The sequence below is a fragment of the Pararge aegeria genome, chromosome 5, assembly GCF_905163445.1.
Source record: "Pararge aegeria chromosome 5, ilParAegt1.1, whole genome shotgun sequence".
In the NCBI taxonomy this organism is placed as follows: domain Eukaryota; kingdom Metazoa; phylum Arthropoda; class Insecta; order Lepidoptera; family Nymphalidae; genus Pararge; species Pararge aegeria.
Window position 1 is genome coordinate 13,621,701 of NC_053184.1, and position 17,608 is coordinate 13,639,308.

Sequence of the window (17,608 nt, forward strand, 5' to 3'; positions counted from 1 at the left end):
AAGAATATATTATTTACATACAATCGATTCTTACCTATCTTAAAATCACAACAATCGTTCATTAATTTTAATAGTTAATATAAAAATTTAATAAAAAGATAATTACAGAAAAAGAACATATTGAAGAAAAATCTCCATTTCCAAAAAAATAATTTCAAGAAAATAAAATTAAAAAAAGAAAAATTTATTTTAATTATTTTTGGGATAAAATATTTTTTCGTATTATAAAACAGACTACCGGAAATATTGTTTACTATATTAGACTGCTACGATAATATAATGAATAAAAGCACATTTTTGAAACGGAAAAAAGTCAAAAAGATGTCCAAAAACAGGTTAGTGATTGAAATATTTTGTATTTCTCTTTCTTCAAATTATGCAGTCGACCTATTACAATACATTCACCTTATCATATATTGTTTCCTCTTTGCAGTTTTCAAGGAAATCACGTTTCCCTTTGAGCTCGCAGTAGATTAGAATCTACCAGTACATTATTAACTTTGATATAATTAAAATAGGCTGTAATATTCTGAATCTAAGTACAAATTATAAATGGAAATAAATCGGCCAATGTTACAAAATTTATTTTTGTACCGATACGATATTTATATATGTATGTTTTAAATTCAATTTCATGTTAGGTAGGTATTTATGTCAAAATATAATACATTTCAAATAATAATTAATTAATGTGTAAACAAAATGAAAATAACTAATTGTGAAATATAAACGAAATCGTATTTCATTTTCGGATTTTCGTTGCCAGTACCAGTCATAATAATAAAGCTCGTCGCTATAAAATTATGTAAGTAATTCAGTAAGTAGATTTTCCTTTCCTACGCGTATGTCAAAATAAACTTAAGGCACAGTCATAATCGTAAATCATGCTAAAGCACTTTTCCCACAGATACATAAATATACTTTGATCTAGTTTATATAAGATTCATATAAGTTATAGTTAAGCAGTTTGGAATATAGAAACAAACAAAAGATGAAACAAATTATATATCAATCGTAGGAAATCTGCTTCAGCATGCAAACGGAGTGTAACGATCGGTAAACACTGCTCCTTGGCTCCAAACTGATGGAAAACCGGTAAAGAACGCTGCGCTATTTTATAGGTACGGAACCCGTCGTTATCGCCAGATATATCAGTCGGAATTTTGCACTTACATGTCGCCTTAACATTACTTCCAGTTATTCTAACGCATGTTTAAACCCTTTTCTACCTATAAACTAGTGTTACTTGAGAAGACGATACTGGCATATTAGTATATAGTCGATATTCGTCGGCAAGCTGTGATTAGTGCACAAATTGTAACAATGTAACTTATCTCAAACATTGCCCAATTGAGCGAAGTTCCGTGATGGTGTGTGATCTGTTAAATGCACTAGTCTGGAATTAAACGCACCTTGTACTCTAGAATAGCGAGGCAATTGTTTTTCACATGTGCACTACTTTTGGTGTGCTCTTCCCACGTAGCCAGTTTAAAAGAACAGTTGGAGTGCTTTGGCTGTCCCGTGCTGCAAACAAAATATAACGTAATATAATGTTTGAATATTGTATTGTATCAAGAATATACAACTTTGAAATATTTGAAAATATATTATATATTATTATATAGGTCTATTATATTTTATATTTTGAGATTCCCCGTTAATTTGAGATCCTTTAGTGTAGGTGTAGCCCGGAAGAGATCACTTAGTGATGAGGTCTCATTGTGCTTGTGTTAATTTCTAAGTTTTCTATTGTACCTTTTTTAAATTTACACACAAAACAGGTGTACAAAACACCATGATACGACGAACTTGTCACAAGTTCGTCGTATCATGGTGTTTTGTTGTTTGGTCACAAGCAGGTAAGTCAAGAGATTCAACCAATCAATGGTCTTTGTGAGCACCGAGTAAATTTTCAGCAATATTTTTTTATGGAATTTATTAAATGGCCTATTATTTTTATATCTGTTCAAAAGTGAGTTTACAGATTTTGTTGTTTTGTTTGCTTTGTAAGCTGATTTTAAAGTAAATGTTTTCGTTGAACATTTCACTAAGTGCTTATTGTCCAGACAGAAAATTAGCATTTGCAACAAAATGTAACGAAGCTAAAACTTGTAGTTTTTAATGAGTTCTTGGTTTAATATGTAAAAGGACAGCTCATTGAACGCAAATAGCAGGCATTTGTTAAGGGTTCTTCGGTTCGCTTCTAATGGCTAACATGTTGTTACGTACGCAGTTACTCGTATAGGTGACTCAATATTTTATTATATTCGAAAACAAGAAAGTATTTCTGCAGACTGACTGACAATTTTAAGTGTATCAAGAACGTTGTTTTAATAGGAAATAAATCAATTATGTTTAAAAATATCTAAATAAATCTAATTGAGATAGTTTTTTACGTATGGGGCAATGGCGGATTTGCTGAGTTTTCTCTCATCTTGTCTGGTTGAAGGCTTTGTCCCTTGCAAGTTACCGCGCTACCGTCAAAGACATGACGGCAAGCTATTAAGCGGGAAGGTAAGATGGAGCGTAGAAACCGATTAGAAGAGTTGCTTTAATATAATAACTCCTCTCGGAAATCAAGCCCCGATTACGAGCATATGAACTTAATATAACGAGGTATCTCTTGTTATACCATTTCAATAAAAGGCTCATCGATGAGCTTCTCTCGAAAGTAAATGTTTCGAAGATTTGAATATCTTCTGCGGATGGTTGCGGATAATAATTAACCTGGCAAGTTTTTAGTTTTGTTTTGAGCCTAAGCTTTATTTTTATTTCTTTGTTTGTCACCATCCAACATCATCACCATAATCATCACATCAACCGACCTACTACAGAGCACGGGTGTCCTACAATGAGGAGGGGTTAAAACTGTAGTCGGCCACGCTTGCCCAGTGCGTATTGGTATAGAAACAAGTAGCGGTGAAGCGGTAATAGCGCATTGGGGGGGGGGGGGGGGGGGGGCAACACTCGCTCTTCTAACTTATATCAATTATGTGCGTTTTAAGTAATTAAAATGTCACTTTCTTCAACGGTGAAAGAAAACATTGTGAGGAAACCTGCATGCCTGAGAGTTCTCCATAATGTTCTCAGCGGCGTGTGAAGTCTACCAATCCGCACGTGGCCAACGTTGTTGACTACGTCTTAAACTTTTATTATTCGGGAGAAACCCGTGCCCTGTAGTGGGTTGATGATGATATCAATGAGAAAAATTCTGCAATGAGGAGGGTTTCGTCAGTTCGAAGGGGACCGTCAATCTCGCCTTTGAGTACATTATCTGAGGCATGCATGTTTGTCTTCGCAGTTAAAGCAAGTGACATTTGTAATACCATAGCATTGAAATGTGAGTGGTGCGTGCCGGGATTCGAAATCGGCCCCCCGACAGCCGAAGACACTCTTCAAACCGCATCACATCAATGTTGCTTTGCGAAACAAGCATGGCAGTTGTACTTCCCCAGAAAAGCTCTGTCACAAAAAGCTGTACTTTATTACCTAACTTGAAATAGAGTTAAATAAAAAAAAACTTACAAAGCGTGTGGTGCGCTTGAGTTAGCTGCTCGACTGCTTCGGGCGGTAGGTTCGCGACGTCACGATGTAGAAGTCGCATGCCCAGCTGGCGCTGTTCACTCTCATGCCGGAATCGCACGTCGCGGCTATGTTTCACAGTGCGCAACTCGGTAAGCCTTAAAAAAAAAAACAAGAGATTATAATATTTTTATAATCTCAAATATGCTTGGAAATTTTGGCATTATTTTGACAAACTTCTTCGAGATAAATCGTAATTGTTGTACTGGCCAAATAAATACAAGCGAGCCGGCCGGCAAAAGTTTTATGAAAATCCATATCTCGTGGTTTAGCGGCCCATTCCGCCATTATGGTGCCCAAGCAGTAGAACGAAAGAAAAGTCGACGAAAACGCACGTACCTCCAAAAGGTTTATGGTGCGTGCCGAGAACCGAATGCAGTCACCCCAGGGGCGCCGAGCCCTAACCACTAAGCTATCACAACTTATATATCATTTAGTATACTCATCATTGAGTAACAAAATAAATATGTGATTCCCAAATGAATTAATATGCTCACAAAATTACTTTCATTGCAATCAATTTTAGCAATATTGCAATTAATAATATTTTTTATGTAAAATATTATAGAATAGAACGATAGCAATTAATTATACACTTTATTTTATTATTAAAATATTTCTGAAATATTCATACATTTTTATATATAAAAAAATTATACGAGATTTAGTGTATATATCTTGCTATGAGTGATTACTTAGGCAAGGATAAGGGTGTTATGAAGTAGGTACAAATAAGTGCGTTTTAGATAGGCATTAAAATACATGCCTTCTATGTGTAATATATTGATTCGTAAAGATAAACCACTGTATCTTAATTTGATACGCAATGAAGTAAAAATCCTAACTAATAATATAAATGCGAAAGTCCTTCCTTTACACCCTAACTAATCCAATAAAGAATAGAATAGAATAGAATTTGTAAAAAACCTGTAATAATCGCGGACGAAGAACGCTGACAACAGCTGGTTAAAAAAAAACAAAAAAAAGAATAAGCAACGCTGTAAGCTACAACTTACTTTGCCTGCAACTTCGGTTTCTCTCCATCTGGATCACTGATGCTGCTACTTCTAGAAGTTTGTCCTCTGTGCGTGTCGACAAACTGGCTTTCCTTTTCAACGTTGAAGCTAGGCAATTCGGAAATTCCTTCATAATTTGATATTACTGATATATCTAATCCGGATGAGGCACAGCGTGATTTTAAATCTTCAAATGAACGTAAACTATCGGAAAGTCGCAACTGGAGTGTATCTCTTTCTTCTAAAAGCTGAGTAAGCTCCATCGTTAATTCCTCACAACGCACGTCTCTTTGGTGCAACATGTACAGAGCTAAGTCTAACTCCGCTTTAGGAACCGCATCTAAAAGCTCTTTATCTAAAGATCTGTCCGTTTTTTCACCGTCAGCCCCAGGCTTAGTATCGGCGGCAAATGTTACAAACTTCTCTGTTTTAGTAGTTGCCATTCGTAAAGCATCTTTCAAACTTAATATTTCGTCCTTCAGCGTTACTATTTCTATTTCTTGAGTTTCTAAAACTACCTGTGTTTCTGTAGCTTTATTGACATACTCTTCCAATACCTTATTCAAATCAAGTATCTGTTTATTCAAATTAGTACATTCAATAATTTTTTCTTTTAAAGACTCTGCCAAGTTATTGTTTTCAATTTGTAAATCTTTTTTCACTTTGTCAAAGCCCTCTGTACGTTCATGCATTTTTAATCTTAATATAGCCAACTCAGATTCTTTTTCAAAGGTCAAATCTTCCACTTTTTTTTCATATTCCATTAGTTGTTTTCTCACACTTTCAAACTCTTCGTTTTTCTGTGTTAATGCTACTGTAAAATCGTGTGTTTTTTGGAATATTTCACTTTCTTTCACTCTTAGTTGTCTGGTTAATTCAGTAATTTTAACTTCGTGACCATCATGTATATCATCTGCTTGCTTATTCAAACTGTCATTTACTGTTTTTATTGCTTCTAACTCATTTTCAAGATTTTTAATAGTATTTTCATATTTAAGGCAGTGATCTTGATTTTGGTTTTTCAATTCTTGTATGTCTTTTTCATATTCTTCTTGTTGAACAAATACTTTATTTTCTTGTATAACTTTTTCGTCTTCCATTTCTGAACGAACTAATTCAAGTTGATTTATTACATCTGCATATTTATCTCGGAGATTTATAATATATTCTTCCTTTTCTAGCAGTTTATTATTTAAAGAGCTTATATGTTCTGCCGTAACAATTTTATTCGTTTCTTCTTCACTCGACGACTGAACATTTTCCAAAAGTTGTTCGTATTTAGCTTGTGAAGCGTTCAGTTGATCTCGCAAGTCTTGTTCAACTTTTTGGAATTCACATTCCCTCTGTGCTAAATGTTGCTTCCATAATTCCGCAATTTCAAATCCACGTTGATCCATAGCGCTTGATACTGAAGAACGCAGTTCAGCCACGCTTGATAATAATTGATCATTTTCAGTATTTAAATTTAGGACTTTCGTATTTAATTCACTTATTTGACTCTCGTATTTACTTATATCATCTTTTAATTCGTCCTTTTCTAATTCGAGCTGTTGAATTTTTTTATATGAGTCCTCCATATTATTTTTTAAATTGAAGCAATACTCTTCCATAGTACTACATTTTTCTGCTAGTGCAACGGCATTGAAATCTTGTACTTCCTTAATGTTTTGTTCTTTCACCGACATAGCTAATTTTATTCTTAAATCTTCCAATTCGCCAGATAAAATAGACACCTTAGAATTTGCCTCAGTCTGTTTGCCTTCAGCTGTAAGTAGTTTTGTTTTAATATTATCTAACTCATCATTTAGGATAGATATTTTAGAATTTGCTTCTTTTTCCGAATCTTTTAAAGACTGCATCTCTTGCTCAAGCGAAAAGTTTTTGTCCGTTAATTCCTTTTTTATATTTTGCCATCCATTTTCTTTTACGTCCACAGTATTTTTTAAAAGCCTGTTTTCTTCCATAAGCTCACTACAACATTTTTCTGAGCGTTGTAGATTCTCTAATAATGCTGTATTGCTTTGTTGCAATGTTACGTTTATATTATGCAACTGCTCTAACTGTCCATTTAACTTTTCACAGTTCGCACAAAACAAATTTCGTTGTTCTAAATTTTCTTTGAGATAACTTATTTCATCTTTCAGTATATCCAGAGAGGAGGTTAATTCTTTATTTTTATCGTTCACACTGTCACAGTTATCGCATTTTAAAAATCGCTGTTGTTGTTGCCATTTCAGGTTATTTATTTCTTCTTTCAAATTATCATTTTCAATAGATAATTTCTTATTTTGTGAATTAACATTATCAAATGCTGTCTGCAACTCTTCATTTTCTTCTTCAACATTTCGCAGTTTTTTGTTTAATTCAGATTCATCAGGCTGCTGAGCTACCAAACATGATTTATATCTATTATCTGTACTATCCTTAGAATCACCACCCCATTCTAAAGAAGTGATTTTCTCAGTAGCTTGCTTATAATTGAACTTCCATAACTCTATTTGATTTTCTAATTTTTCTTTCATTTCTAATAATCTGTCATTTGCATTTTTAAATATGTCATTTTGTTTTTTCACTGTTTCTTTGTCTTTTTTTTCTTTATTTAATTCTGTATTGAGCTCTTGCACTTTTTTCTCTAAAACCTCAAGATTACTTGACAATTCACTTTCAATAGCCATATCCAGCATAGAGGATTGGGAAATTTGCTTAGATAATTTTAATTCATTTGATAGCATTTCATTTGTGATTTTGATATCCCGTAATTTTTTCAAAGCTTTTAATAATTTTGCATTTGCGGTATTTAATTCCAGTTGAAGTTTTCTATTTGCATCATTTAATTGTTGAATTTGCTGATTTAAATGAGTAAAACCTGGTGTCGTATCGCCTATTTCCTCATTAGATCCTAGGCCCCAACCCTCTTCTGAATTAAACGGGTCGGATTCTTTAATATCACCGTCTTGCTCTTTGTAACAAAGATAGGTCTTTTTGGGAACAATAAGCGGTTCTGTTGAACCATCGGATGATAAAGCAGAATATAACGATTGCTTATGTGTACTTTCCGGAACTGTTTTAACTATATGTCCTGTTTCAGTTGACATTGAATCAGCATCAGAAATTATTTGTGAATGTAGAGACGACATATCAAACTCTTTTCGTTCATCATCCATTGCTTCTATTGTAGACGAAATAGTCATACCTTCGGTTTTTGGTATATTCATTTCAAAAACTAGTTTTTTCTTTTCCATAAGCTGTTTTATTTGTTCGTCTTTTTGACTAACCATCATTTTTAGATGATCATTATTTTGTTTCAAAGAATCAGTTTCTTTAGCTAAATTGTTTATCTGTAATAATAACATTTCGTTATTGTTTGTTATATCAACGTTTTCACTTTCTAATGTTGATACATGCGATAAGTTTTTTGTTTGTAATGACTGTATTTTACTACACAGGTCCGAAATTTCTTGATTTTTACTGTTCAAAATAGAATTAAGATTATTGATTTCAGTAATGTATTGCTCTGTGTAATCTGGTATAGAATTTTTGTCATTATTCTTCTCAATCTTCTCAGTCAATTTTAGATTTTGCAAAGCAAGCTCTTCTAAGTTTGCTTTATGATTATCTGCAGCAACCCTTAATTCATTTAATTGGGTTTCCAGTTGCGTAACGTAATCATTTATTTTCTCATATTTTTCATTTAATATTTTCTTTTCTTTAATAGCATTTTCAATTTGGATGTTGAATTCCGATTCTAAATCCTCTATTTCTCTTTGTTTTTGTATTGATAAAGTACTATTGTCATTTGTTAGTCTTTTGAGATTTGCGTCTAATTCTCTAATTTGACTTTCATATTGTAATATTTTCGAATCAACTGTTTCAGCTTCCCTTGATTTTTCTTTTAATAGAATACACTTCTGCTGCAGTTCGAAGTTTGACTTTTGCACGTACTGAAGTTCTTCATTAAGATGTTGAATTTTCAAATGAAGCTCTTTATTCTCATTTTCTATTACATGTAATTGTTTTTCTACTACTCTGTCATTATCCATTAGTAGTGCTAGTCTAATTACTAATTCATCTTCTTGGTTTGTATATTCACTATAAGCATTTTGTTTTTCATGTAATTGAGAATCTAATTTTTCTGCTCTACGTTCCAAAGACTGCCGTTTATTTTCCATTATGGAAATACTATCCTCAAGACGGTCTATTCTGTTCTTATATTTATCAATTTCAGACTGTAAGCTTTCAATATACATGTCACGTTCCTGAACCTTAGCATCGTAGCCATATTGCACTTGACTCAACCTTTCTTTCTGAACTTCAATCTGATTAGATAGTTCACTTATTAGATCTTGTTTTTGATTTAAGTCTGCTTCTAAGCATGATATTTTTGTCGTAAGATTAGAATTATTTTTTTGATCAATTTCATGATCTGCCATTTTGTTGCTTAAACTTTCAATTTGTGATTTAAGACTGGTATTTTCATCCCGAGCAATGTGCAAATCCTTGTTAACTAATTCCAATTTATAATTTAATTTGGTAATTTTTTCGTTATCATTAGCACTATTATTTAGTAAATTTTTAATTTCTGATTGTAGCTGTATGATTTCTTGTGACTTTTGTTCAAGAACAATTTTTAACGATTGTAATCGATTGAACTCTTCCTCTGCATGTTTTAATTTTTCTTGCAAAGCAGGAATAGTTTCCACTTGTATTGTAAGCTGCTCATATTGTTCATTTTTTGTCTCCAGTTGTTTCTGAACTTCATGAAGTTGTTGTTCTAATTCCGAGTACATACTCGATTTTTTCTTTATGTTAAAAGCAAACTTCTTTAACTTCTCCGTCAATTCCTTATTTTTGATTTCCAATGCCGAATACTGTTCGTTTTGAATACTGTTACTAGTTGATATGGAATTGAGTTTTTCGTTAGCATCCTCGTAAAGCTTTTTCAGTTCACTTATATCGCTACTTTTTTGCATAACGATGTTATGTAATTTCTCATTATCTATAGATTCTTTTCTCAGTTGTAACTTTATTTCATGTATTTCTTCATCACGATCTTTGGATTGTAGCATAACATTTGTTAACTCTTCTGATTGTTTCTGTTGTTGAGTCTGTATTTCTTTTACAAGATTTTGCTTTTCCACCAATGAATCCTGTAGTATTTTACTCTCTCGTTCAAGCCCACTTACTTGGTTTTCTAGTTGGGAGTTCAATGAAGCTAACTGTGCTTTTTCATCTTCAAGGCTCCGTAACTTTTCTTCATAATCCGATAGCGACTTCTGGTATAAGCCTATTTGTTTATTTAATGATTTAAATAACTCAGCATTTTGATCATTATTTTTTTCCTCTTCTAATATATCTATTGTTGTTTTGAGTTTTTGTGAGACGTCATTTAATTTAGTTATTTGATTTATGTATTCCGACATTTCTTTATCTTTTTGTTGTAATGTATTGGAGTAGTTTATTACTTGTTTTTCATACTCCAACAATAGATTTTCTAATTCATGAATTCTGGAATCCCGAGCATTTAGAGCAGTTGCATATTCTTGGTGCATTTTTTGAATTTCCATTTGGAGCATTTCATGTGTTTGCGCAAGATGATTATTTTGTTCAACTTTATCATATTTATCTTTACTAATAATTTCAATGTCATTCTTTAGTTGGTTATTCTCATCAGACAGTTTCTTTAATAACTTTTCAAATGTAGCATTGCTTTGAGAAACCTCTATCTGTTTTTCTTGCTGTTCTTCCAATGACAAAATTTTCATTTGACAGTCAGCAATCTCATCTTCTCTTTCTTTGATGGTATTTTTTAGTTTAAGTATTTCTTTAGTTAGTTGTTTGACAGACTTTGTTTTACTATTACCCTTATCACCAGCAGATTTTTCGTCATGCTGCAATGTTTCTACTATTGATCCATCTACAGAATCTTCTAAGTTTAATGGTTTTGATACTTCAGCTGTTTCTTTAAGAATTTCCGTTCTTTCATGTTTAAGTTCTTCTATTTGATGATTTAAATCATCATTTACAGAGAGAAGTTTGTCTTTTTCTTCATTTAGCAAGTCTATTTTATTTCGCAAACAGTTACATTTATCCTCTAGTTCAATCATATTTTTATTCAAGGATTCGTTTTCCAAAGACAATTTATTCATTTTCTCCATTACTTCTTTCCTCTCAGAGGTAAACAACTCTATTTTCGTTTTAAGTTCCACAGTTTCCTCTAGAAGTTGCTCATTTGCTGTTTTGTACCCTTGACTAACAGTTTTACGTTCATCAACTTTCTTTTCAGTTTCAAGACCCTTATTGTATTCTTCAAGCTCTAACTTTTCCTGAGTTGTTAAGGATTCCACCATTTCTATAGACTCTGCGGAGCTCACTTTTTCAGCGCTCAGCTTTTCTAACTTATCAGTGAGTTCAATATTTTCTTGAATATAATTGTCCAATTTTTGGATTAACTCCTCCTTTTCATGTTGAAGAATTTTAATAGTACCATTTAGCTGTTCTTTGTCTAGTTTTAGATTATCTACTATTAATTCTAGTTCTTTTTTCGCTGCTTGTAACTCATCTATTTGTTCTTCTAACTGAACTGATTTCATCTCGGAACAAACGTGCTCATTTTGTATAAGAGATATATCAGCTAATTTATCTTCCATTTCCAGATTATTTTGTTGTAGGCTATGCAGTTCTGTAATAAAGAAGAAAGTTATGTAAGAAAGGTAATAATTTAAATGAGAGAAATATCTTACAGACGGAAATATTATCGAGCATATCACCTTGAACTAAATCGAACTTTTGGGCTTCTAATAAGCTTATAGATTTTAGTCTTGCTTCTGCCAAATTTTCCATTTCAACCATTTTCTTGTAAATTTCGGTTTCAGTTACTGTAATGAAAAAATTTATCATAATATTTCACAAATAAACCAATTTTATGAAAAGCTTACCGAATAAGAGAATACTCACATCTTCCACTGTCGTAATCTACGAGATGTAATTGAAGATTACCTTTTTCTTCTTCCAATTCTGCCACCTTTTGGGTGAGTTGGTGCAATTCTTCATTTAATTTTACTATTTCAGAATGTGCATCTGATACTTTACTAATTTTCTCGATGGTGTTCTGCATTTGTTTAAGTTTTAACTTAGAATTGGATTTAACTTTTATCATATTTTTATTTGCAACTTCAATTTCATAGTTCAGTGCCGCAATTTGCTCCTGCGCAATTTTTAATTTCTCATCTGAATCAGGTATCGGGTCTGTAGTGGTTTCGATTACATCAATTACTTTTAGTGGCTCCTGGATATCAGTGTTAGTACCTACGGTAATCATGTTTACTACTTCTTTTTGCGACTCTCGTAATTCACTGATAGTAGTCTCATTTTTTTCATTCATCGATTGCAATTCAGATATCAAGTTATCTTTTTGTGATATCATATATTCTTTTTCCAGTATTTCCTTATTTAGAGATTGAAGAAGCATATCCTGTTTAGATTTGTCACCCTTGCCCTTTTTATCTGTTTCCTGTTGTAATGATTCGGAAGACAGTTTGCTCCAAGGAGATTTCAGTTTCGAAGTCGTGTTTCGAGTTCCTTTACGACTGGGAAGAGGACTGCCCTTCTTACCTGGGGAAACATTTGCTTTACTTTCAATATTCATGGTGTTTAACTGGTTCTCCAGATCTTTATTGGTCTGTCTAATTTCATAATTAATATGTTCAAGTAATTCGATCTTTTTAGTTAGCTCCTCCATATTACTTATTTCCAACGATCCCTTTTCTTCGACAATCTCGTTATAAGTCTCTTTTATTTCTGGTTCAGTTGCTTCAGAAAAATGTCTAATTCTTTCTTGTAAATCGAGAACTTCTTTTGTTTTTAGGGCAATCTCATCGAGTAACTTAGAATGGGCCAAACTTATTTCAAGTTGGGAATTTTCCAAAATTATATTAGCTTCCTGAAGATGTTTTATCGTCTCGTTTTTTTCTCCAATTTCTGTCAACAACTTTTGCTTTTCTTCTTTCCATTCTGTCTCCATAGTTAGGAAATTAGATTGCATTATTGCCATTTGTTGCTTTGTATCTTCAAGTAATTCCATAGCTTCTCTTTCTAGAAATAAAATTAAACTTCAGATTACAAGTACGATGCTTAAAGGACACAATATTAATTTACACTTCTCATGGCTAAATCTAAAAATTTCTAAAAACAATTTTATGCACTAGTGCATAAAAGTATGTAGGTATTATTGATTTTCCGTTCTGGGTTCTAGTAATGTGGATCATACTACGTTGTTTGTAACATATTTTAATTTCCTTCTTTTCTACTTTATTAAATGTTTTCGTCCATTTCCTTTTGATAGTCATTTATTTCTGGATGTTTCAAATACCCACATTTTTAAATAAATGACAGCAACGACAAGAAAATAATAACGTAGGTATAGTCCGTTCATATTCACTTGATGGGTGGTCTATTATCTATGTCTGTGCTCCAAAAGGTATGGATTTTATTTTTTAAACCTATTAGAATTTGGTTAGAAATGATGGGATATGTATCTGAGATTCGATTATTGTTGTTTTTTTTTAAATGTTTTCTGTTCATTACTTTATTTTTAGAGTTATTTTATCTTTTATAGAAATAATTTTTATATCTTTCATAAAAAAATACTTTGGTCATAAAACCCGATCTGAATCGGGAATTGAAACTTAGACCTAGAACAAATTTCCTTGCAATCGAAGTGAAAAGCAGAGTACCTTGGTCATAAAACTAATTTTATCCTCAACTTAAATATCACCTTTGTCTTCGGTTCGGATGATAACCATCTTGTCAATTTTTATGCTGTAGTGTTTTTCCAATTCTTACCTTTTTTATTCAGACTATCGGACATTAAAGTAGCAGCTCTATTTTTAGCTTCTATAATTTGGTCTTTTTCATTTATCTTCTCTTGTAAATCTAATATGGTTGTTTCCATTGCTTTTATTCTAACTTGCATCTCACTAACATTATTTTCTTTTTCTTTGATGGAGTTTATAAGTTTTGATACATCTGGGTTATCTGTGGGCTGATATAAGGTTATATTTAATAAAATAAGATAACAAAATTTAAAAAAGCTGTACTGAAATACATTATAACAATGTAAATAATAAATACTAACTTTTATAATGTCACATGTTTCACTAACAGCTTCCTTTCTTTGTGCTTGAGTTGCTTTTTTCATTGGTCTTTTACTTATCTCTTTATACTGTTTAATTCTTTCCATAAGCAGTTCTTTTTGTTTCAAAGTATTTGCTAAACTTTCACTTATGCCAGGTACTGAAACAAAATTGCAGTTGTCAAGGAAGTAGTTGGCCTTTGTCGCGGGCACTGTCGATATCCCCTTGCTGCATGCATGAACATATTGAAAGTTCAGAAAATTGAACACCTCTTGATGACTTCCCTAGAGCTGGTGAGCACTGTGGTGTTATAAGAGGGAGATCTGGGGTTTGATTTCTGGCAGAGAAATTTGGAAATTAATAATTACTTTAAGTTGCCCGGTCTGATCTGGTGGATCTGGCTTCGGTGGCTATTAACCACCCTTCAGACAAATACGATATTCCTGTGTAGAAACCATAGGGGTACAAGTTTAATATATCTTTCTTAATATATCATATAACAGGCTAGCTTGCTACCATCTTAGACTGCATCATCACTTACCATCAGATGAGTTTGTAGTCAAGAGCTAACTTGTAGTGGATTATCTGTTCAAGCTAGCTGCTAGCTTATAACAGCATTTCTGTGAAAACCCCCATTGTTATGCAAACCATAATGAATACTTACTATTAAGTGCATCTTGTACAGACAGAGTAGTGGAAGTATCAGTTGCAACAGAGTAGCCAGTTTTTTCGCTCATGGTGGATGCCATTTCAGAAGCTGTATCGCCAACATCTTCTTCTGTAAAACCACAGAACTGATGTTTTTAACAGCGTATTTGCTCTTTAGATACAAAACTTTTTTTTGGAAATTATTTAAATACTGTTGACAATTTGATATAGATAATTAAAATAATCAGTTATTGGAAATTTTTTATAATGTTTCAAACAACATTTCATACAAGATAAATTGTAGAGAAGAATTAAAAGCTCCCTAAAACATAGAAGCATCTTTCTTGTCTTGATATTGATTGCTTGAAATATATAAATGAGGATAAAGGACATCATTTTAGATAAAGATAACTTCATTAGAATATTTTTTTATCCTCTTAACTTTAAACAATACATTCAACTTGGACTTTATCTTTAAATATGAAATAACAACACTTGGATTATCAGACAGTTAATCGCTAAGCGCATTTTAAAGAGCTAAATTTTAATACATAGTGAGCAATTCTATAGCATAATATAAGAATTATAAATAGGATAAAATGAATTCATGCATATACACTGCTAGACAAAGTATTTTATGCTACCAAGTACCTACTACTTGATATTGTCTGGTCACTAAGTCTACCGACTATGTGAAGAAAAATTAAACATAAATACCAAAAGGGCGTCCCAATAGCTCAGCAGTCGCTTTACGGTGTTCTTTTATTCTTTTGGACACAAGAGCTGCATTTTCTAGACACTTCTGTGCCCTTTCAACTTTTATTTGTCTCTCTGCTGTTGTTGTATGCTGTAATCAATCAATCAAATCTGTATTCGGTCTAGGCCCTAGGTATGTACTGCACTTATATTAAGGTGGTGTTAGTACACCTTAAAATTTTCCTTTTATAAATATAATAAACTTAAAGTAATGCTAAAACACACTGCTGTACGGAGTGGATGAAAGCTGCCCAAGACAGAAAATTGTGGAAAGATATGGAGGAGGCTTTCACCCATCCTATGGGATCCATCTAACATAAGGACTAATATACTAACACTAACTTAAGAATTTATTGAAAATCAAAATAACCAATTACTAACACAAGTAATTTTAGTATGACAATCTAGTATTGGGCCAAAGGCCTCTCCCGACGGGAAAGCTTGTCTATAAACACTATGCTGGGCTGATGGGTTAGTGATTGCAATTGGTTGGTTTCACACATCTTTGAGGACATGAAGAACATGAAGAACTCTCAGGCAAGCAGATTTCATTCACCTCACTATGTTTTCCTACACCAAGTGATATTGAAATTGCTTACTTACACTTTTTTCTATTATCAAAGCATACTATGGCAAGAGAGATTAACTGAGAGTCTGCTTAATTTAAATGCAACATATTAATAACATTATTGCAGTTTCATGTAAAATATTTTATGAGCATCGTAAACCACCCTAATAAAAATCATCATTATTTACCAAATCTCATCATGATATCTGTATTGCCTACTAGTTTGGATATATGGACATTAAAATTTTAATGTTTTAATGCACAACTTCATAAAATATGGCTCATTCCATGTTTAGTCAGTTTTTGTCTTATGGTTGTAGGTATCTGCATGACATAATGATATGGTTATTGCTTGGGGCAAATGATATCTCTATTATTGATTTCACATAAATCAAAATAACAAAAGGGAAAAGTATTATAGGTTGATTAGTAGTCCCTTTGAGAAACAATTAAATCTTAACTTAATATCATACTCATAAATGTAAATGTTTGATTAAAATAATAAAATAAAAATAAATATACTATGACAATACACACAACACCATCTAGTCCCAAAGTAAGCTTAGCCTGAGTTATGGGTACTAAGATAACTGATGAATATTTTTATGAATAATATACATAAATACTTATAATATACATATAATCACCCAGACAATGAAAAACATTCCATGTTCATCACAGAAACATTTTCCAGTTGTGGGAATCAAACCCACGGCCTTAGACTCAGAAAGCAGGGTTGCTGACCACTGCACCAATCGGCCATCAAATGATTGTCAGATAATAAGTCATCCTATAAGGACTGAACTGATTATAATTTGGAATAGAGACACCATGAATTAACAGATGTGCTACATTTTTTACCGTAAATATAATACAATATAACCAAAATTCACTATACGTAACATTCAAAGTCAATGTTTCTAATTATTATTTGCTCTAAAACGTGTAGTGTTGTGTATTAAGTATTATTTGCTCTAAAATGTGTAGTGTTAGACCCAAAAACCTAATTCTTTTGTTATAAATAATGTGTATATTGAGCTTAAATTGTAATAATACACAGAAACAAGGAAAATCTATACATTGCAATTAATAATTTCTGATATCTTCTATCATCTTTATGTTCCAAACCAAATATCTTTCAAAAAGACTCGCTTACTCCCTTAGCATATATACTTTGACACAAAGGCAGCTTCAGCAGATGTTGAATTTACAATGAAAAATAGCTGAGATTAATTGTAAAAAAAACCTTTGAGTATAAGCTTCAAATAAAATTCTAAACAGAATATTTTTTATACGAACTTTTTTTTTAATGTCTTTTAGTTTGCACAGAAACATGAACAGCGTAGTAATGTTACTCATTAGCATATTAGGTATCTTAATGACATTAGAAAAGAAATCTACATGAGACTAGAAGAATTCAATCGAATACTTATCGAATGCAAAAATGACTTAATTGATGAATTAATCAGCATTGAAGATGTTTACGTATAGTTTAATTTTACATGAAAACTATTTCTTTACCTTGTGTTGTTTAACACTTCCTGCCTCACTGGACACTTCACTTGGCTCTGCTATATTTGTTGAGACATCAACTTTTTCGTCCATTCCAGGACTGCTGTCGATGTTTTTACTTTCAGACATTGTAAATTATCCTCCGCGAACATTAAAACGATAAATTTAATATGCACACTAGATAACGACAACCACTGTTATTTCTAAAGGGCACGAGATTATGAGAGAAGGAATTAAAGCCAATATTGCTACAATTATTTACGACATCACTTGGAACTTCTTGTTATTGCTTGCCATTTTTTTGATCCACGTCAGTCGCTGTTTCGGTTGCCAATTTCTGTTTAACATACTCCCATATTTCCTTGGATAATATATTTCATTGAATTGAGAAAATT

The 17,608-nt window shown here is 32.3% G+C and overlaps 1 protein-coding gene across 2 annotated transcripts; it reads right to left on the reverse strand.

Moving 5' to 3' along the window:
* Positions 1-205: 205 nt before the first annotated feature.
* On the reverse strand, positions 206-17,518 carry LOC120624028 (uncharacterized protein PFB0145c-like). 2 transcript variants are annotated; one of them, XM_039890337.1, is made up of 10 exons: positions 17,223-17,518; positions 15,095-15,224; positions 14,394-14,507; positions 13,732-13,889; positions 13,440-13,638; positions 11,595-12,689; positions 11,366-11,473; positions 4,599-11,277; positions 3,526-3,680; positions 206-1,524 (listed from the first exon to the last, which is right to left on the reverse strand). In XM_039890337.1, exons 1-10 carry the CDS (start codon positions 17,340-17,342, stop codon positions 1,445-1,447), a joined length of 8,838 nt encoding a protein of 2,945 aa, XP_039746271.1. In that variant the 5' UTR covers positions 17,343-17,518; the 3' UTR covers positions 206-1,444. The 2 variants fall into 2 exon arrangements, with proteins under 2 accessions (XP_039746271.1, XP_039746270.1); XM_039890336.1 differs by having other exon boundaries at positions 11,553-12,689.
* Between the last annotated feature and the right edge of the window lie 90 nt (positions 17,519-17,608).